At 36.5% G+C, this 23,350-nt stretch overlaps 1 protein-coding gene and 1 long non-coding RNA gene across 17 annotated transcripts in view; one reads left to right on the top strand and one right to left on the bottom strand.

The window, feature by feature from the left end:
* The window catches only part of LOC143444042 (uncharacterized), a 70,391-nt gene extending 48,772 nt beyond the window's left edge, over nt 1-21,619 (top strand). Inside the window, exons 3-4 of the long non-coding RNA XR_013113556.1 lie at nt 2,841-2,977; nt 15,966-21,619. This is a non-coding gene — a long non-coding RNA (uncharacterized LOC143444042). The remainder of the gene's footprint in view (nt 1-2,840; nt 2,978-15,965) is intronic.
* The window catches only part of Dlg1 (discs large MAGUK scaffold protein 1), a 173,117-nt gene that overhangs the window by 146,019 nt on the left and 3,748 nt on the right, over nt 1-23,350 (bottom strand). For all 16 annotated transcript variants that reach the window (XM_034515670.2, XM_076942777.1, XM_034515673.2 and 13 more), the window contains exon 4: nt 8,503-8,669. In XM_034515670.2, coding sequence (XP_034371561.1) covers nt 8,503-8,669 — 167 coding nt within the window. The remainder of the gene's footprint in view (nt 1-8,502; nt 8,670-23,350) is intronic.

Genomic DNA, 23,350 nt, shown 5'->3' with positions numbered 1-23,350 from the left:
AAGTCCCCCAGAATTCACATAGTACCAAGAATAGAACAATTCCTAATAGGCAGAACAGCAGCCAGGAGTATGGCTACAACCTGGGGACAAGAATTAGCCTTACACCAATTACCAGTATTCAAGAAAAAAAAGCTTAAAAGTACAACAACGGATTTAAACTTTTCCCAAGTAAATTCACCATGTATCAAAGCAAAACTCAAGAATACTTAAAGGAGTAAAATAAAATAGTCTATACATACAAAGGGTTAAAATACACAAATGTCTGTCAAACTTATTTAAAATGAGCAGGCATGTAAAGAGCAGGAAAGGAAGAAGCCCATTATGAGAGTCAGAAATGACAAATGACAAAAATGGTATACAAGTACATTTAAAAGTCTCTTTGGTTCTGCCCCATTATGTTCAGTAGAAAAAACAAAAACAAGCAAACAAAAAACCATGACTATATTATACGAAGTGGGAAATAAAAAAAGAACCAAATCAAACTTCTAGAGATCATTCAAGTGTCTGAAATAAAAAGTTTTCTGAATGGAATTAATGATACTACATTTGATAAACTTTAAGACATATAAACTGTCCAAAATAAAAAATCAATATACTAGAGAGCTGTGAAGACAAATCCCAATTTATATGTAATTAGAATCCCTCTTCCCATGTGCGTGCGGGGGGGGGGGGGAATAAAATCTTTCTCACTTTTAACCTGGGATCTTGTACGAGCTAGGCAAACACTCTATAAAGCACTGATTTATGTACTCCAGTCCTCATTTTTAGGTTTTGAGACAGGGACTCACTAAACTGTCAACAGTGGCCCTGAATACACTCTGTAGACCAGTCAAGCCTTAGACTTAAAATACTTTTTTTTCCTTCCTTCCTTCCTTCCTTCCTTTTTTTCTTCCCTTTCCTTTTCTTTTCATCTAGTTATCTACCTACCTGCCTACCTACCTATCTTAGTATATGGGTTTCCTGGCTAAATGTATCTGTATTCCATCTCTGTGTGTGTGTCAGAAGGAGTAAGATCCCCGAGACTGGAGTTAAAGACAGTTGTGAGCTGCCACATGTGTGCTGGGAGTTGAATCTAGGTCCTCTGGAAGAGCAGCCGGTGTTCTTAACCACTGAACCATCATCTCTCCAGACCCTGTAATATTCTTGTCTCTGACTCAAGAGTAGCTGAGATTTTCAGGCTATGTTATCATATTCTAGTCAGTGGGTGAAATTTTCCATTGTGAGTAAAAACTATAAACCTACTTACTCAAACTCAATGAATCCAGTGTGAATACACATAGGATTCATTGTGTATATGTGCACACGCGCGCACGCACACATACACACACACACAAATTTTTCTGTGGCTATAAGGTTTTTCTAAAACAAAATTTTAAAGACACATAAAATGGGCCTAAATTAATTGTAAAATATGGGACCCAAAAGAAAGTTACCAAATAACAAACTTGGGTATCTTACTGACTCCACCTTTCAAGAAGAAAAAAGTACAAAGTGCTAACTACAGGCATACAGAGATTAGTTTCTACCAAGAAATGGGTGAAGATTTCACATTAAAGGCTTTGAACTGAGCCATCAAGGTGCAATATGGTACAACTATAATTTGAAGAATGGCACAAAAATTTATATCATTCTGAAAATTGCAATATGGATCATATAAGCATGAAAACCAAAATAAAAGTGTCTGATAAAACAACAACAATAATACAGGCCAGATGATGGTTGTGTATGCCTTTAATCCCCAAACTCAGGAGACAGAGGATTTCTGTGAGTATGAAACAACAACAAAGAAGAGGAGGAGGAAGGAGGAGGAAGGAGGAAGAGGAGGAAGGAGGGGGAGGAGGAGGAGGAGGAGGAAGGAAGAGGAGGAGGAGGCGGAGGAGGAAGGAAGAGGAGGAGGAGGCGGAGGAGGAAGGAGGAGGAGGAGGAGGAGGAGGAGAAGGAGGCGGAGAAGGAGAAGGAGAAGGAGAAGGAGAAGGAGAAGGAGAAGCAGCAGCAGCAGCAGCAGCAGCAGCAGCAGCAGCAGCAGCAGCAGCAGCAGCAGCAGGTGGTGTCCAAGGATTTGAGAAAATATTTTTAATACCTATATTTGACAAGGGAATTATATCCAGATAGAAATCTTGTTAATCAATAAGACAGAAGACTTTTTTAATGGATAAGAAATTTAAACAGATACTTCACTGAAGAATCAAAATGAAAAACTAGGCCTGAAGAGTTCTCTCAGCAGTTTAGAGCATGTGGTTCTCTTGCAGAGGACTAAGTTCTGAGTCTCAGTAAAAAACACAGTGGCTCACACCATCAGTAACTTCACTTCCAGGAAGTCTGACACCCCCTGACTTTGTGGGCATCAGGCACAAATCTTGTGCACACACATACATGTAGGCAAAACAAATAAATACATCCACCAAGATTAAAGAAAGAACTGACATATGAAAAGGTTCTTGTTAACTGTTAATCTCATTAACGACAGGAAAACTAAAAACAAACAAATCAGCATGAAGAATCTCTGCACACCTCCTATGCACGTACCAGAGTTCGCTAATGCATTTTTAAGTTAACCTTTAGAAGGCTTTAAACTGTAGTAGTCCACATGTGTTTGTAACTGTCCTGCCTCCAAAACTCATAAGTTTGTTTTTAGTTTTTGTTTGCTTCTTTTAAAAAAAAAACGTAAGATGAAAGAGAGATTATCTTCCCATGCCACTTAGGTAATTCTCCTGCTAGGCTGACTTCCGATGAGTTGGAGCACTGACTTAAGGTAACAGACACAATAAAACAACAGTACTGAAAGAAGACTAAGTATATACTCTTTCAGACAACTAACCTCAGATTTCTTCCTTTTACAGTCATATCTTATAGAATAAAACCTGCTTCACTCAATAGACAGACATTCTGACAATGGAATTACAACACTGAAAATGCAGTATGGGACCAAATGGCCGACTGGCAGGAGTGGTGTGCTGCCACTGCCTAGAATGGAAAGGTAAGGTTGGGGGTAGGCCTACAGCTCAGTGCTTCTTTCCGGGGCTTGAGTTTCATTCAAACTCATAAGACCTGACGCCCATAGAGGTCAGGAGGTGGAAATGGAATCACTGATGATTGTGAGCCACTGTGTGGATACTGGAAAAGATCAAATTCAAAATCTGAAATGTGGTTCCTACTGAATTCTATCATTTTCACACTACCATAAAGTCAAAATATAGTAAGTAAATCAAGTTGAAAACCAGCTATAGAAAACATATAGAATTTATATTTGTGCTTATTTTAGTTGAATATATTTTAGCTTAATTTTTTTAGCTTAAGATAGCTACAGTAAAATGTTTTACTTTAAAATTTTTATTTTGTGTGTATGCATGTATATGCTTGCAAACATGAGCACAATGCCACAGGACACATGTCCAGATCAGTGAACAACTGTGCAAGACAGCGTTCTCTTTCTACCATATGAGTCCTGAGAAGCCGCCTTTATCTGTTAGACTATGTCACTGACATAGTATGCTTTTAATCCAGCTCCTTACTGGTAATCATTCAAACTGCTTCCTCTCTTGTATTTACTAATATTACACAGAATACTCCAATGAGCACCACAGGATTGTATACTGCTGTCTCAAAATCATTGTGCAAGTGTACCCTCCTCTGTCAACCACATTAAGTGTCTGTGTACTCATTTCACTAGCCTTTAATGAACTAGTTATTTAAAAATATTTCTTGTCAGTTTAATTTGCATTTCATAATGTCAGGTTTACTGCTCTATATTTTTTCTATAAGCTGTTTATTCACATCCTTTGGTCACTTTCATATTGAATGCTGACTGTATTCTGTGTTTCTTGAGTTGAAAATAGTTACAAGTAAAGTTAGTCCTTATGTACTATGTGAAAATTTTTCTTTTTCATTGATTTGTTGGTTAGCTGAATGATGATGATGATGATGATGATGATGATGATGATGATGATGATGATGATGTGTTGTTGCTGGGTTTTTTTGGAGGTGGGCTCACCCACTATATAGCTCAGGTTGGCCTCAAACTCAAAATACTGATATCAGAGGCAAGTACCACCACATCCAAAGATACAAAAGTTCTATCATTAAAATCCAACCAAAGTTGAAGATCACAAAATAATGCTACAGTCAGCATTCTTGATCTTTGAGATCAGACATCTGGCTTCATACATACCAGGCATGCACTAACCACTAAGGCACCTTCCCCAGACTTTAAAATCAGACTAAAGATGGAACCCGAGGCCTAATACGTACTAGCACTGAGCTATTCAGACAGCGCTAGACGACTTCTACAGTCTATTTTGTAACAGGATTTAAGTTCCCCAGTTTATTTATCATCCTGAGCCTGAACCTCCATAGTGGTTGCTTCTTTGTTTTCTAAGCCTTAGAAAATGTTTCCTTTATCCAGGGATAATGCCACACACCTCTAATCCCAGCATCAGAAGGTAGAGACAGGAGATCCCTGAGTTTGAGGGCAATTTGGTCTACAGAGTGAGTTCCAGGACAGTCAGAACTACACAGAGAAACCCTGTCTTGAAACATCAAAACAGAAAAAAAGGTTTCTTTTATCCTAAAGGCATAAAAAAGTTTGTTCTCATAGTCTCATTTTTAACCCTTTGGTTCTTCCAGCCACTTAAAATGTGATACTAAGAACAGAACAGTAGATTCTTTCTGTAATCATATCTCAGTAAATCAGGCAATTTCTCTTACTTTATCTTCCTTTCTTTAAAGTCATATATTCTTCTCAAAGTAATCCAACAGAATTATTTTTATTAAAACAAATGAATAAAAGTACAACAAAGGAAAGAAGAAGGCAGGCAATGCAGGCCAGCAGAAAACTGCATACACATGCAAACCACCCAACTGCCCATTAACATTATGGAGGGCAGGGGTGACGTGGGAGACCCTTACCTCTAAAAAAAGTTTATAAACAAAGATTATTTAAACTTCTCACTAGGCATATGTTCAAAGTAAAAGGCAGACATTAAAAAAGCCACTAAGAAAATAAGACATCACTTTAAAAATAAACTATATTGAATTTAATTTTACTACAACAGAAAAAAAAGTAACAAAGTCATAAGGTTAAACTAAAAAGGATTTGGCAAGATTTTTATCTGTTACCAACTGTAAATAAATACATATGACAAAAAACTGGACAGATGCCTTAAACTACAAAGATTTGGAGAAAATAGTTTTTGCAGAAACTAGTCAATGTCAAATACTTTCTGCAAAAACAAACATGTAAAAGAGGCAAGACCATGTTGTGTGACATTTTTGTCAGAAAAAAAAAGATTGCCTACCTAGGATTTAGTGTATAAGTGCGATAAGTCAAGTCTTGTATAAAGCAAAATAACCTTATGATTTCCAGGTTATCATTCAATTTGTAGTTAAACAGAAGTGTCTTTTTGCATTTGTTTGAATTTGGGTCAGCGTGCTCCAAAGTCTTCTCAGCCACAAACATGACTGAAACAAAATCAAGTTAATGATCATCTAGCCAAGTGTCCCATCTAAACACAGCAAGAAATGAGTGGATAATAGGAGAATATATATTTCCTACTGAGATACTCTCAAAACAATTACATCTCCAAACATTTCAGTGCCCAAAATGGTCTGTCAGTATGTTTCAAACTATGTACATTTTCAGACTAACATCTGTCAAAGATATTTGCTACAGACTCAGTAGTTTCTAACATCTGACTTCACAAGTTTGGCATATACATTTTCCCCATTAAAAAAAAAAATCTAGAAGTCACGGATGTATCCCAATGCTTCTCTTAAAGGTTCCATCCATGAATGAGTATGAATTTCAAACATTACTTGAGCATTTGCTCAAGGGAACACCATGTGATCCTATTCTTTCTCACACATTTTCCAAGCTAATCGCATCTAACATTTTTTTATTTAAATGTTCTCACTCTTCACTCGTTTGAGCCTTCAGCATGTCTAAACAGTAAAGAAAGAAACGGCAAAGAAACTAGGGCTGTATAGCATTTTGGTGTCAGTATTTCACTTATTTATAAAAATAGAAATGTTTCTAAAATCCTTTCCCCTCCATGCTGGTGATCAAACCTAAGAGGCCTCACGCATGCCAAGTAAGTACTAAGCTATTATTTCTACTTTCCCTTATAATATTGATGAAACTCAATACATTTATGCTGGTTAGTCTTACTTCACACACAAATTGGAGTTATCTGAAAGGAGGGGAAACTCAACTGAGAAATAGATGAAGTTGTAGAGCATTTTCTTAATCAGTGATTGATGGGGAAGGCCCAGCCCATTGTGGGTGGTGCCACTCCTGAGCTAGTAGTCTGGGTTCTATAAGAAAGCAGGCTGAGCAAGTCAATGGGAAGCAAGCCAGTAAGCAGCACCCCTCCATGGCATCTGCCTCCAGGTTCCTGCCCTGCTTGAGTTCCTTTCCTAACATCCTTTGGTGATAAACAACAATATGGAACTGTAAGCCAAATAATCCCTTTCCTTCCCAACTTGGGTTTTGGTCATGGTGTTTCACCATAGCAATAATCCTAACAAAGACAACATTTGTTGACCTTTCTTTACCGAAATCTATATGGAGATAAACTTCCACCTCACCAAAAGTTCTTTTTTTTTTAACTTAACGAGTAGTCATTTCCACTGGTTGTACTATATCAGACATTTTAAAGAAATGTATAAAAGGAAGGGCTGGTGAGATGGCTTTGTGATTAAGAGTGCTTGTTCTCACAGAGGTCTGCAGTTCAGTTCCCAGAACCAACACAGTAGCTTGTAACTACCCATAACTTCAGTTCTAAACCGTTCTGACCTCCTCAGGCACATATGTGATACACATAATGACTTATAGGCAAACAATAGAAAAAAATAGTACATAAACATGAAAGTCAATGGTCTTATTTCCACACAAGCCTTTTAATCTAGGACTAAGGTAATAAATAGGGAAACTGTAACTGGGGGTTGGAGAATTGGCTCAATAGTTAGGAGCATTTACTCCTAATTCCCAGCACTCACATGGTGACTTACTGCTCTCTGTATATCCAGCCCAAGGAACTGTATGCTCTCATCTGACCAGCTCAGACATCAAGCATGTATGTGGCTCACATACATGTATAAAGGCAAAATGCTCATACATGTAAATAATTACTCTAGAAAGACATAACTGTCAAGGTTTATCATGAGAGAATAATTTATATAAGAGAAAAGCATATGCCTCACAGTCTGGAGGCCAGGAGCCTAGAGTTTAGGCATGTGCTCTGGTAAGGGGCATCTTGCTTCATGCTCACAGGCAGAGGGCAGACCTAAACTTTTGCATAAAGCTTCTTTTATAAGGATCACTTGTGATGAGCAAGCCCTATGGCCTCCCCACTTCCTGGGTAAGGGCTGAATCCAGAGCCTTGGGCATGCCAGGCAGCTTATTTTGGAAGCAACACATTTATCTGAACCACAGCAGTAACTATAGACATTTTAAACTGCATCTGAAATAGACCACAGGAGGAACTCTCATTATAGCAAACAATGTATGAACTAAAGAAGAGGATGGTAAAAGAAATTATCCAAGAAAAAAGTAATTTTTAAAAAGATTTTAAAAAATAAGAATACATACACAGAACAATGTGTAAGATTCTATCAGGGTTACTGAGAGAACCATAAATTCAATGTTAAAAAGTCTGATATCCAAAGATAGACTTGTGAAAACTAGCTAGCCTTAAGCTGGGTCAGTCATTTTCTTTTAGACTTCTTTCTTTTTTTTTCCCAGCTTTAAAATGTAGGAGAGGGATTATATGTGTTCAATCATACCACTCTAAAATGCTAGTTATGCAACAACGTATTAAATAAAAGAGACAGTAAAAACTTGGACTCTTTATTCCAAGTGTGCTACATAGCTGGCCCCCCCCCCCCAACTTATTACTCATCAAACAGAAGCTGATTCAATTTTCCAGGCACAGTCTAGTACTAACCAGAGGGACTAGAATCAAATTTAGAGACAGCCACTTTTAAATGACTAATGCTTCTCAGGCAGAATCCTCTTTACAGCATGCTGCACCGCATCCAACTCTACTAGCAACAATATAGCACAGCCAAAAAGAACATTACCAATTATAAGACAGCTATTACAACTCAAAGAAGTTAGCAGTTTAACTACAGAAAAATGCAAAGGCCAATGCTGACTGGAAGGACTGCTAGTCTTCAGCGAGTTTTAATACAACCCTTCAAGCCAATCAACAGAGAATTCTTAACAGAAGTAAAGGCTCAGAGCCACAGTTATAGTCTTTCTTTAGGCAAGAATATCAAGCAAAATCATCTTTCAAACTACAATGGCCATATTAATAATTATACAAATGGAGCTCCTAAAACAAGTATTTCAAGATCCCAAGCAAGTTAAAAACTAAGACAGAATCAAGATTCTTGACTTTTTAAGAATATTTTAATTCTATTCTCTATCTCATTATTATTTCCAAAAATATCCATCTTAAAAAGATAACTGATCACTGAAAAATGACTTTATGAAAACTTTCTTACCTCTACTGGAGGGCTAAGGCTGCTGGGCAGGGTTTCTGAAGTCACAGCAGTGCTTGGAAGGCTGGTAATCTCCCAAGTATTTACAGGCTGAACTGGTTCACACTGCTTTGAATGATCCACACATTTTGGATTATCAAGTAAGGTCACTTCATAAAATTCTTGAATATCTAGAGATGAAGAAAAAGAAAATTTCAAAAGCATTTATATCTACCAAACTAAACCATGTTAAAACAGCATAATTCAAGGCCACATTTGACTACTAGAAAAACAAGTCCAATTCTACCACAGTCTTCATTTTCCCCTCAAGATAGGGTTTCTCTGTGAAACAGCCCTGGCTGCCCTGGAACACTCTGTATACCAGGCTGGTTTCAAAGTCATAGAGCTCAGCCTGCCTATGCCTCTCAAGTGCTGGGATCAAAGGCCTGTGCCACCAACTATAGCTCAACCACATACTTTTAACAGGGTATTTCCTCATTTCATTATGCCACAATTGCATCAAAACCTACAAGGGTCTTAGAAATTTTACACTTCAAATGTTAGCATTTTTGAAAGATGACTCAGTTAAGACTGCCCAGTGCACCTACAAAGGACCTTGGTTGGGTCCCAGCACCCATGCAAGGGAGGACACCATTGTCTGAAACTCCAGCTCCAGGGTATCCAATGCCCTCTTGTGGTCTCTGAAGGCACCTCCACATAACCCTACACACAATAAACATTCATGTACACATTTCAAATAAATCTAAACAGTTAAGGCACCATGGATGGAGGAAAGGCTCACAAGCCCACCTTAGCTGAGAAGCTACAGCCAGTTAACAAATGGTGGAAGGGAGAATGGCATTTTTCTTTGAGGGTATTATAGCAACTAGTAGGTTACACATGTTCCCTCCAGGAGATGGCCCATACACATGCACATGCACATAAGGGTAGCCCTAATTAGACACAGTAGGTCATTTAAAAACCGTATTGGAAATGAAGGTGGGAAGTAAATATGGGAGAAGATACTAGGGAAACTGAATGGGAAATTATAGGGCAGATAAGATCAAAATACATTGTAAACATACATATGTAGAATTTTCAAACGAATTTTTTTTAAATTGCTGTGTTAAAATCCTTATCAATGAACTACAAAAAAAAATTACTAATCCTCTGATAATCTGTCTTACTGTGAATTGTGCAAGAACTGAGCACAATGAAGTGCCTATCACACTAGCATATAATATACTCTTAATAAACAGTGGTTAATATCATTATTATAAATTGCTCAGATGAATCATTACTAAGATTTTACATCTTTATAATCAGACAGGGAATGTAAATCCTCATATGGTTTTAACCGTCCCTCTAACTAAAGTGAAACACATTTTTAAAACCAAAGAACTAGGACATTTCCAACTATGTAGTCTGCAAATCTAAGAGAAGTGAGAAACAATCACTCAAAAGTATGCAAAAATTATGAAAGAAACCAAACCTTTATTCAGAATAGCACAGCATAATTTAAAAGATAAACTTCCTTTGCTCCCAGTTGGAGTTACTCCATTAACAATGTTAGCAGTGGCTATTCATACAGCTCAGTAACCTGAGGGACAAGTACACTGTGAGCTCTTTAGTCACCTACTGGTATAATTTTGAATTCTTTAGAGAGAGGGAACTGTTTAACAGCCAATATGGGCATTATTCTGAATAAATCACAAACAACTATAAATAACATTAGAGGAACTTTTATTTCTTGTTTCTTACTATTTTTAAAGTATCATTATGCTCTTTAAAAACATATTTCATTGCACCAATGAGCTAGCTCAGCAGGTAAAGGTGCTTGTCACCAAACCTGACAACCTGAGGTCAATCTCCAGGACCCACACAGTGGAAGGAAAGAACTGATTCCCACACACTGTCCTCAGGTGTCCACATTCGATCTGTAGACACTTGCATACCCATACACAATTATAACAAATGAAATGTAATACATTTGTTTAAACTCCACCATTCACAAGACAGTAGGGTCAAAGTAGTTCTGTTTTCCGTTTTAACAACCAGCAGAACTAAAAATAAACCAACAACCCAAGTAAAGTACTAATTAAAAACAAATGCTAGTACATTGAAGATGCAATCAACCCGTTTCACCATCTGTTAAAATGATTACTGGGCTGAAAAGATGGCTCAATGGCTGAGATGGCTCTTGCAGAGGACCAGGCCTTGGTTCCCAGTACCCACCCGGTGCCCTGTAACAGTCCTTAACCTCAGTTGCAGAGGGTACAGCATCCACTGCCCTCTTCTGGCCTCCTCAGACCCCAGGCAAATACATAGATGTTGATTTAAAAAAAAAAAAAAAAAAAAAATTCTTACACATAAGATGAAAACACTAAGTCTTTTTTTTTAAAGAATATTACCAAAGAAAATTGGATGGGAAAACATTTTATGGGCCAGAAATCACTGCATAAAACTGACACACAGACATCATGAAGCCAAAAATTCAAAAATCACTAGCTCCTATAAGACATCCTCACTAAAATTATTTAATAACTTCAAATCAACCTCCATCGAGTCTTCAGAACTAATTTCTAGTTCATAAGAAATACAGCAAATAGAAGTCAAAATACACCCTAAAGCAAATCAATAAACAAAATCCCAAACTGGACACCTATCTCCTCAGCAAGCCAAACCACAAGTAGGAGAAGAAATTACTTACAGACTATTCTGCATTTTGTACAAAAGAACTAAAGATAGCGCCAACTGCAGAGTCTGAGTCTGAATTTCCAATGAATTACCAGTGATATAGGGTGGGGTAGGCAGCTATAAGAAGCAATGGGAGAAGTTAGGAAAATATGAACTGCCTTCCAGAACACACTAGAAAAAAATCTGTAATAGAAGTAACATGTGGAAGTGGTTTATGAAGAATATGTATTTTATACAGGTAGTGTGTGTGTGCGTGTGTGTGTGTATACATACACATATGTATATATGTATATATGTGCTATATATGCATATACATAACATATATATAGCATATATGTCTTATCCGTATTTTTAACTAGTAGCACCTATACAATATGTAAGTAACATATATGAGAGCCTATTACATTATGCCTCCAAGAACACTGAATGATTATTGAATAGTTACCAGTATCTAATTAAACTATACTATGGTAAAGCAAGCTTCAAATTTTAAAGTCCTATATGACCTTTTATCCTTTAATTAACAGAACATTGCTTTAATACCAATGCAATAAAAACCTACACTAGTAACGACCTAAAAGTACTTTCCATAATGATAAAATAGACTTGGCTGCACCACCCAAGCTTCCTCTGCCTTCATATGGCTGTTAGCATCAGAAATATGACTAGTGTATTTAAGAACTGAGTTTATAGTTTTCGTAGGCATAATTAATTTAAATAGCCACATAGCTAAAAATTATTGCAGAAATCTAGACTACTACCATTCTAGAAAGGGAACAATGTATTTGATATGTATAATCAAGAAATAAAGTGTGAATTTTTGAAAAAAATTTCACAGCATCTTGCTTATTAATTGAAGTCCTCAACTCTAGATCTGATGAATATCATCAAACAGCCCATATATATATACACACATGTACACAATATATACACAAACTATATATAATATATATGTGTATATATATGAATATATTTAATAATACTAACTATATATAATCATATACAGTTTAGTTAGACTGGCTTTTCTTTAGAATTCTGTGTGTGGTGTGTTTGCCTACAAGTGTCTGCATATGCATGCAGTGCCCTTGGAGGCAAGAAAAGGGTGTCAGACCTCTTGAGTCTGGAGTTAGTCTGTTGCAGGTGGTAGAGATTAAACCTGTGTCCTCTAAAAGAGTGGCTGGCACTCTGAGCCACTGCCCTAGTTCCTCAAACAGCCCTTCCTAATTTGTTCTATTTAAACTCCTGCAGCTGGAGGATATCAACTCTATTTCAGTTGTATCAGAATTAATACAAAATGAGCTGAGTTAACACCACTTAGAATGGCTATTATAAAACCAATCAAAATATAAAAAGCAAGTATTAGTAGGATATAAAGAAAGTAGACCCCTTTGTCACTGCTCATGAACAAATGTGTAAAATGGTAAAAACTGCTACTGAAATTGGAAGGGTGGGTTCTGAAAATACTAAAACCCAGAATTACCATGTGATCCAGCAATCCCACTTCCTTGTATACATACAGAGAAAAAAAGAGACTAAGCCAGACTGACAGATCTACATACTAATTGTCACTACAACATAAAAGCTGAAATGTGAAAATACAACTATCCTTCAAAACTGAATGAATAAAGTACAATATGTATGTACAAAGAAATATAATTTACCTTTAAAAGGGAATTAAGTCCTTAATACATTCTATGTGGAAGGATAAATCTTGAAAATATCCTGAACTGAAATTAGAGCGACATAAAAGGACAAACAATATATTCATTTTATTTGTATGAAGTATCCAGAATACCAAATTCAGAGACAAAAAGTGAAATGCTCACTAGGAGTGGACATGAAAGGCCTAGGAAAACAGGCATGAGGCACTAGCTACGAGGGGTTTTGTTTGTTTGCTTGTTTGTTTGCTTGCTTGTTGCTGGAGACATAATTATTGCTTGCGAAGAGAATTTCAATTTGAGTTGAAAATCATTAAAAGTTAAGATGCTAAATTTTAAACTTTATATTATGTATATTTTACCACAAAGCAATAAATAAATAAAACCAGAACATTTCTAGGATGAAGAATTTAAGAGCTGGATCACAAAAAGGCAGCCTATGAAATGCTACCTTATGGGCGTGGCATGGCTGTGGTACACATGAACTCACAACAGCTGCCCATGCACACACAAGGCTATACACAACCAGCCATAAATAGCCATATATGGGGAAGGGACTCATGGGGCTCCAGCTAAGGAGCTATGGTTATAGAGGGCTGCTGGGAAAGAGGAAGTTACTATCTTTGATAACACAGCCACTGGGAAATTACCAATTTTCTAGTGGAAAACATCATGCTCATGCCCATGTGAGTGGCCCTGGTCACAAGGCAAAACTAAACACTGTGGACACCAGGCATGCACATGGTATATACACATAAAGGCAAAGACCCATACACGTAAAAACTAATAAAAATTAGTAACAATATATATATTTTAAAACCCAACAACAAAAATGTCCTTGAAAGAATGAGAAAACTGAAAGGAAGGGGTAGGGGTGGAACTCAGTGATCGAGCGCTCACCTAGCATATACAAAGCCCTGGCTTCAGTGGTTTAGTGTGTGTGTGTGTGTGTGTGTGTGTGTGTGTGTGTGTGTGTGTAAACACATCAGTAAACACTTTAACTTGTTATGTAATTATAAGTTATTTTAATACACAGTAAATTGTTTTAAAATATGAATTTATTATGCTCATCTGTCTTTTTTTAAATTAGTAAACTTAGATTTACAGAAAAACTGAATGGAAAGTAGTTTCTATATCCTCACCGCCTTATCCCCTATTAATAGCTTATGTTAGTATCTTGCATTTATTAAAACAGACAAGCTATTAATTATCATTATCTAAAGGTCATAGCTTACATTAGGATCACTTTGTGTTGTATACTGACTTAAAATGTACATTTATTGTTTTGACATATTAATCCATCAGTCTGATACCAAAAAGAACAGTTTCACTGCCTTAAGAATCTTGTGTGCCTCTACTCCCCAAATTCTGGAAACTACAAATCTTTTTGCTACCTCTGTAGTTTTTGGAATCTTCTATATATTACCTTATTAATTAAACTGGCATATCATTTGTATGAGCATTTCATAACAAAAAGCTCTAAATGCATACCCCCCTTTTTCACCAAATAACTCAGTTTTAGGAATGTAGACTGTCTTCTTTTCCTTGACAGTACATGTTAAGTTTCCTGTCTTTTTATGGCTTGTCCGTTTTTACCTTTTTATTGTTAATACTCCATATTGTATGGGTCTATTGAACTTTATTAAGAACATCTTGACTCCTTCTAACTTTTACTGATATTAATAAAGCTCCTATGAATTATACGAGGGGGTTTTGTTTCAGCACCTTCTGAGTTACATCCCCAACACCTTGGTTTTATTTTGTGTGTTGTTTTGAGGAAAGAGTTTTGGCTCATGGTTTCCAAGGTGTTCAGTTCATGGTCACTTGGCTGTGTCTCTGGACATCAATGGGCATAGGAGTGTGTGGCAGAAACTATTTGCATTATGGTGGATAGGAGACAAGAAAAGGGGGCTAGGAGTAGGTTTTTACTGGACAGGTTTCAACTCATCTGGGTAAATATCCAGGAGTGTCGGTAACTGCTAGGTAATACGGTATCATTTTTAAGAAACTACAGTATTCCGCTGCGGCCATGCTCTTCTGCATGCCCATCAGCAGTGTGCTACTCACATCCTTACCATCATTAAGTTGTAGCAGTGCTTTGGATTTTAAGCATTTTGAGAGCCATGTGACACTATGTAGGTTTTTGTTTGCTTGGTTTTGTACAGGATCCCACGTGGACTTGGACTTTTATTCCACTGCCTCAGTTTAGACACTTTTATTGGCTGTGCCCTATTGGTATTTTATATTAGATATCTTCCTGTATATTTACTTGCCGTTTCTGACTAACTTTAGTCAATATTTGCATCTTCTGCTCATTTTTACTGGATTTTTTTCTTACTGTCAAATCTTACATGGTTTTTGTGTAGCTGGGTACCAGTCCTTAGTCAGATAAATGTTCCACAAATATTTTCTTACTGGTTCTGACTTGTCAGTATTTTTTCCACCAAATAAAATACTTTCTCATGGATTAGGAATGTTCTCTAAGTTGAGTTTACGTATTGCATAGTCTCAGGTCAGTGTCCAGCCCTTCTAATTTGAGCCCAGGTTAGCACTAGCCTTAGTTCTGAGCTTGGGAACCGTTACCTGCGTGGGAGGTGTTTCTGTTTAGGATGACGCATGTCATCCCCACTGTAAAGTTCCTTGGCCCACTTGAAATGTCTGTCCTGCGTCTTACCTTCCTCAGCTCCCTACCTGTGAGGCTATTTATGGAATGCTATACTTCCTCTTCCGGGTCAGCCAACTAAGAAAGTAGCAAAGGCAATGAAAATCTTTTACATGAAGACTTCTCAAATAAGTTAGTTGATTTTCATAGATTTTTTTTTAATGTTTACTGATGTCCTTGTGTGTAATATGTGTATGTGAGTACAGGCACATGTGTACCACAGGCACATGTGAGAGTCAATGGAGACCTTTAAGGGAGTCAGCTCCTTCTCTGTTCTGAGGATTAAACTCAGGTCATCAGGATTGTGCTTCAAGCATTTTTATCCACTGAACCATCTCTCTGGCCTCTAGAATTGTTTTTGTTTTTTGTTTTTTGTTTTTTTAAATAGATATGAATGATTCTGCTGATTCTTAGGACTAACTCGATGTGTTTAAGTTTTAACCACTTTCACACCCATGTCAACCTTTTAGGGACCTTCTGATTGGCTCTTCATTGAGTCTAAAATCAAGGCGAGCACTGCACCCATGATGGAGAAATAGGACTGCACGGTGATAAGATGGACCCCATAGATTCCAGCGAGGCTTTCAACCGTGATTCATCTAAACAAGCAGCTTCCCCTAAGACATACTTGAGCATTCCTGCATTTTCTTCTACAGTTTTTCCTGCTAACGCATCACCATTTTTACAGGAAAATACTTTTTCAGAATAATAATAAAAACGCAATCAATTATTCTACTTCTGTTTGTTATGTGAATCTGGTGAACTGTCTGTGGCACGTTCAGGAAGGGCAGAAGTCACTCTTGGTCCATGACAGATCAAACCACTTTTTGCCACTTCTCACTCATTTTCTAAGTGAGCATCCAAATTAATGGTTCACCTAGGTTTCCTGAAGGACTATTACTTTACACTGGGTAGTAAATGTGCTAATTTCTAATGACACTATAGTGAGAGATATAATTTTTGAAGCATTAATTATAATTTTTTTCTATAGTTACATACTGTTTTCACAGTGTATATATAAAAGTATGAGCAGTCATTATTATTGACACTGGATATTTAAACACATGAATAAGTGAGAACTGAAAAAAAAAAATCAACATGATCAATTGTCAATTTGTTTCTGATGATGTACTCTTTACCTTGCTCAGACATCTTTAGGTGTCTTTCAATGCTTTCTTCACAATTTGAATTCATGTTCAGTAATAGAAATGTATATATATAATTAAGTTGCTATAGCATCTTAAACCACAGCCATCAAACACTTACTAAAATGTTCCTTTCTAGTGCATATATGTATATGCTGTACATAAACAAATGTGTGCACTGCTAGGGATTAAACAATACACACAAACTAAAGTGTTTTAAAACGTCTTGAATGTACATGAATACTTTCATAAATGCCAAAGACAGATTAAGATAATAATCTTGGGGATTAATATATCAAGGACAGCCTTTCTAGGCATGATACCACAAACATAAAACACCTATCTACTGATAACTCTAACCATAAATAAACATGAGTTTTTTTAAAATCCAAATTTAAAAACACACTACAAACTAGAGTTGTTATTTGTGATTTACATGCCAGACAGGGTTGAGATGCCCTGTGTTCATTTTATAAAGAGAAAAGAATAGGAAGAAATACAAAGACATGAATAGGGAATTCAGAAATTCAAATAAAAGATCAAACTATCTCGAAGTATATTCCACAAATCAGAGGAGATAATATTAAAAGATATCTAACACTCTACACTGTTTAAGTCAAACCAGTCATTCTTCTATATGCTGCCTAAAATATTACATTGATATAACATTAGTAAGAGTACTTTACAAATTACAAGGGAAGCCTTAAAATGTATACCCTTTCACCTAGTAATTAACTTCTGGTAATTTATCCTATGGCTATAATAAAGAATGGAAAACAGAACAACCCCACCTGCATGGGTAGATGTGTACATTTGTACGCTATGAATGCAGTGTTTATCAAATCATGTAAAACACTGAATTAAAAAGCCTAGTTCCTGGAAAGCTATTAACAGAAATATCTGTTATGTAAATAGTCATTTATGATGATAAAAAACTGACACTGAAAGAAATCTGCTGGTAAATTTGGAGGAAAATACAAACAATTAATTATGTATGGCACAGATAATTCACACATTTATACAAATTCAACCACAGTACACCACCACACACAAAGCAGCTCTCCCTGTCAGCCCACCAAATAAGTGGGTATCACACATACAAGATGAGGTGGAGAAGTCTGTTCCCTCAGTCTTAGTGTTGCTTAGAGTGGGAGCTTCTTGCTGTACCTAACTATGCAGAGTCTGCTTCTTTAGTTCTAAACAAGTCAATATTTCATATGGTATTCAATTAAAGAAACTGAAACATTATGCCACTAGAGAAAAAAAAGTTATAGTCATGATATATTTTAACTAGATGCATTTTTTCACTCAATATAATAACTTTACATTTTTTCAAGATTTACTTGGATTATTTTTGTGTATGTGCCTGTGTCTGTGTACTCGTGTACCTATGTATGTTTGAGTGTGTGTGTACCTGTGTCTGTTTGAGTGTGTGTATCAGAATATAAATATGTACACACGAATGCAAACCCCCGAAGACAGAGGTACAGGTATTTGTGAGCACCTGATATAAGTGCTGGGAACTTAACCAAGTACTCGGCAAGGGAGCATGTGCTCTTAGCCTCTGACATCTCTCCAGCCTGTCCTTACAGGCAACTTTAATCAGTTCTTACATAGAAAACAGCTTTACTGTTTTGTTTGTGTAAGATGTTTTACAAAATCAAAGTATTTGTACAGATACAGAAAATAACATTTACTTGTATTTAAAAAAAAAAAAAAAATCTAAGGTTGTCTAACCTTAAATGTTTTAGGTAGAACATGTACTATCCTTCTGACGGATTCCATTTTGGAGGGCTACAGGGAATATGTCTAGAAAGCAGGATGACAGTGAAATGCAACCTGCAGTTGCAGAAGGAAAATCTTCATCAGTTCATTGAACAGAGCCAAAGACACTCAGCATACTTCTAAATCAAGGTATACTGTAAAAGCCACTCGGATTATCAAAGAAAATAACCTCCAGAATTTCAAGATTATAGCCAATTTATATTTCACACACTGGAAACATGGTAGATGTCAAGGTAGTACATAAAAATAAGTTATCTCCATTCTTTAGACATCATTTGACTAACATGAATATTCCTTTGAAAAGGTGTATGGCTGGTAGTCACAAGGTGGACCTGGAGCATCAGTTTATGACAAAAATCAATACAGTGCTAAAGAAATGAGACACATCATAAAAACACAGGAGAAAGCTTGAGAAGGGCACCCCTGAGCTAAACCTGAGATAGTCGACACATCAAAATCATTAGGATAGTAAAAATGAAAACCACTGAAAGAAACAAAGCTCTGCAAAGTTCATGGCACACAGACAGAGAGGGCTTCTGATTACAATAGAATACCACGTATTAACTGGGAAACACAGAGGAATGTTACTGTTAAGTAACTATCACTTTAAAACAACCACAGTAACAGCTACTTCCAACATGAAGCGTTTATGATTTTGCTCAAGAGTAATATATGTAAACGGTCCACATATACTTGTAAAGGAAAAGGTACTAGAAAGAAGAGAAGACAAACAACACATAATCAGGTGATCAAAATTAATGTTACCAAGGAAGGGAAGATGACACTGCATACTTCTGGATATACAGAATCCTAAACCAAGAACAGAAAATCTGAATGTAATTACAAACATCAGATAAATCCTAAATGAAAAACATTATACAAAAGCATAAGAGCAGGAGCTGGAGAGATGTCTCAGCAGTTAGGAGTACTGGCCGCTCTTCCAGAGGACCCAGGTTCAGTTCCCAGGACCCATATGGCAGCTCCAAGTGTCTGTAACTCCAGTTCCAGGAGATCTAATGCCTTCTTCTGGTCTCCATGGGCAGTGCATGCATGTGGTACATATGCATACATGCAGGCTGAACACTACTACTAATAAAAATCTTTTTTAAAGGAGGCATCAAGAGGGAATTATTTTATTAAAAATGTCAATGTTGGAGCTACATGTAAAGTTAAGAAAAATTCTTTTAATTCAAGTCTAATCTATAGCTTTAATGTTTTCCTGCTCAACTACCATACACACTTAAAAATACTAGTAACAGGCTACACTGTAATCTCAGTTTCAGTAAGAAAAAACATAATTTTGATTTTACCTACTGAGAGTGCTAAGTTCTCAAATCCTGATTATAAAATCAACTTACTATAAACATTTTCCTTGAAAATGATACTTTAAAAATTAAAAAAGAACAAAACACCAACCCTACAGACCAGCATGTCTTAAACTTGTTATTATGCTTATTGCATTTAATGTAATGACAGTAAACATAACAATATGGAATATTTTAATTAATGAAGTAGAAGTTCTGGATTCAATTTAGCATTCAATTTTACACTACACAAGTTAGTATCTGAGGGTTCTTGGGTAAAACTAGTTATTTGTTAGTGCCTCAGACTTCTAGTCTATAAAATGGTGTAGCCATCTTATTGTTAAATAAATGAAATATTTAAAATATAGCCATTATTACTTTTTATACCATTCTCAACAATACAGTTTTCATGGGTTATATGTGGTCTTGGCTAAGAAAAACAAACAAAGCTTCAATTAAAAAGAGTCAAACAACCTAAACATACTTTTTTATCCATAGACATAGAAATGAAGGGGAAGGACAGAAAGGAGCTCTAAATCATTAAAGCCATCATGAGATAACATCTCACACTTATACGGATGTCCATCATCACAAACACAAGAGAGAACAAATGGTGGCAAGAATAAAAGGAAAGCATGCTACACTACTGTTGAGAATTTAGATCTATGAAGCAATTATGAAAAACAGTATTAGTTTCCCAAAGAAATTAATAATAGAACTACAAGACAACCCAGGAATCCCAGGATGTATCTGGGAACAGATACAACCAAAGGAGGTAAAATCACCATCTTGTAAAGATTATCTACATGCCCATGTTCACTGCCACATACTCAGAATACGTAAGACACGGAAACAATATAAATGTTTGTAATGGTCCAGAAGCTTTAAAGATGTGCTGTGTACGCACATACGTATACATTCACACACACACAAATACGCACACACACACATATTCATACACACAAATTCATTCTTTAACAAAGTTTCATCTGTCACAACATGAATGGACCTAGAGACGCTGTGCTAACTAAATAAGCTGGACACATAAAAACACCGCCTGGCTTCACATGGATGTGGAATGCTTAAGATAATGAAAAGTTTAAGTATGGTGAGGACGAATCTGTGAGTGAGGAGCGAGACCCAGGAAAAGAGGTTAAACTAAGTGCGATATGGATAATGAACAAATTTAGGAATCTAATGTTCAACATTAGAACTAAAGCTAATAAAATTGGACAGTATTAGGGATCTTTGTCAAATTAAGCAAATTTTAACTGCTTTTAACTAAAAAATAAGGGTATGCAAAATGATACATTAACTGCTTCACTACAGTTCTATTTTACTATTTATCTATGTATCGCATAACATCATTTTGTAAACCTCAAATATATACATTAAAATCTAACGTATAAATAAGGTTCATTACAGCCTCTCCGCATGGTTACCCTGCCCCCATCTATGTAGTCCTAACCTTGGCCAGAGGTTTCATTTTACAGCGGGCAGTAGTTAATGCAGAGGGTCATACCTGATCCAAGTGCTCAGGGTAAGTATGAATGCGCAGACCCAAACAGGACATCACTATCAACAGGTCCTCCCCACCAAGGCTCAAGGAGCACTGGAGAAGATGGAGTTGAAAGGAGAAGGGTGGGAGCTCTGAACACGGCCAGTGCATTCATGAGCCCTCAGCAGCCAGGGCTGCCTGCACAGTCAAGCCAGTAGAAATTCCAGTATGGATGGCTGAGGAGTTCAAAACCCCACAACCTATGGAAAAGCTACTGGCAGTGAGTAGCTGTTGGGGGAGAGAATCCTTTTCTTCACGTGTGTGGCCACTGGTATGTTGCCCATGCATATAAGCAGTACTAATTGGATTCAGTGAATTATTTAAAAAAAAAAAAAAAAAAGACAACATAAAGTTGGGATACTCCAGGGAAAGTTGGGGGGGGGGGGGGTGTAGGGGGTATGAACTGTAGATATTTTTGAAAATAAATAAAACATTAAAAAAATGGGACTGTAGCCCAATGGTAGAGTGCTTATTTAACATGGGTTTAATCTCCAGCATGCCTTCCCTTAAATAGAATTAAAGCTTGCTATTTATTGCAGATTAAAAAAAAACATACCAATAAAATAAAACATGCAAATCACATGACTAAATTTACCCAAGGATTTAAAGACAGATCTTGAAGCCAAAATCCTATTTACAAGGAAAGTGATGTGGTAAGAAACAGCTTCAGAGATAGACTTCGTATGAAATCTCCAGACTTTCAGGGTCACTCTGAATGGGTTCTGATATAATCAAACCATGTTGAGTCTATCTGACCCCCAAGCTTTCACATGTAACACTGGATATGGGAATGAATGAATGACAAAAGGATACTACTTTCCATCTACACAAAAACAATCACCAGATATATTTGGGACTAAATCTTAAACCAATGTGCAAATAATGTGTTTTGTTGATATAATTTTAAATATTTAATTCTAAAGAAAAACTTAGCTGAAGCCAGGCACAGTGGCACATGCCTTTAATCCCACCTAGGAGACAGTAAGATCTCTATGAGTTTGAGGCCAGCCTGGTCTACATAGGGAGTACCAGGACAGTCAAGGTTACATAGTGAGACCTTGTCTTGAAAGAAAGAAAGAAAGAAAGAAAGAAAGAAAGAAAGAAAGAAAGAAAGAAAGAGAGAGAGAGAGAAAGGAAGAATGAACAAACAGCTGAAACTCAAATCTGACTGCTTTTCAAGAATTTTCAAAGTTTTGAATTATTATTTAACAATACTATTCAAGTACCAGAACGTTTTCTACATCTAAATTGAGAATATTGTCAATTGTAAGTTACATCATTATTTCATGTGCCAGCAATAATAACACAAACAGACTTTAAACCCACAACCAAACAACCAATTCATAATAGCACATACAAGTCAGATGTGACTGCTCACATCTGAACTGCAGCACTCAGGAGCCTGTCTGGATACACAGAAGAGAAAGTGGGGCAAGGAATGGGGGATACAGTATGTATAAGATAACGCCCACTTTCAGACATACTATAAAATTTTAAAACAGGGCCCAGTGAGATAGTTCAGGATGTAAAAGCACCTGCCACCAACCCTGATGATCTGAGTTCAATTCCCAGATCCTCCGTGATAGGAGGAGAAAATGAACTCCTAAAAGTTGTTCTCTAATCAACACAGGCACTACGTGTGCTCATACACACAAATGTACACACACATACACACTCTCACTCTCTCTCAATATAATAAAAATAACTTTTAAATGGTATTACTGAACAAATACAATGTAGTCTGTCCTTTCAAATAACCCCAAAGTGTCAGAAGCTAATGCATATTATCACCTAGGGAAAAAAACATTTTCATACCACCAAACCCTACAGACTCATACAAACTTTAATTTCATGAAAACAATCAATACCAACTTTTTTCAAAGAATCAATAAATAATAATAATGAAATTACAAACACTCAGTGTATAACATGCCTCCCTGCCCAAAAAAACAAAACAAAACAAAAAACAAAAAACAAAACAAAAAAAAACCCTACAAACAGCTAAGTCACTGAAACCTCCAAAAACTGAATTTCAAAGGAACCTAACTGCCAAATGATTTTTT

Source organism: Arvicanthis niloticus, chromosome 12 (genome assembly GCF_011762505.2).
Source record: "Arvicanthis niloticus isolate mArvNil1 chromosome 12, mArvNil1.pat.X, whole genome shotgun sequence".
NCBI classification, from domain to species: Eukaryota; Metazoa; Chordata; class Mammalia; order Rodentia; family Muridae; genus Arvicanthis; species Arvicanthis niloticus.
Note: the sequence above shows the minus strand (reverse complement) of the source record. Positions and strands in the feature narration are given on the sequence as shown.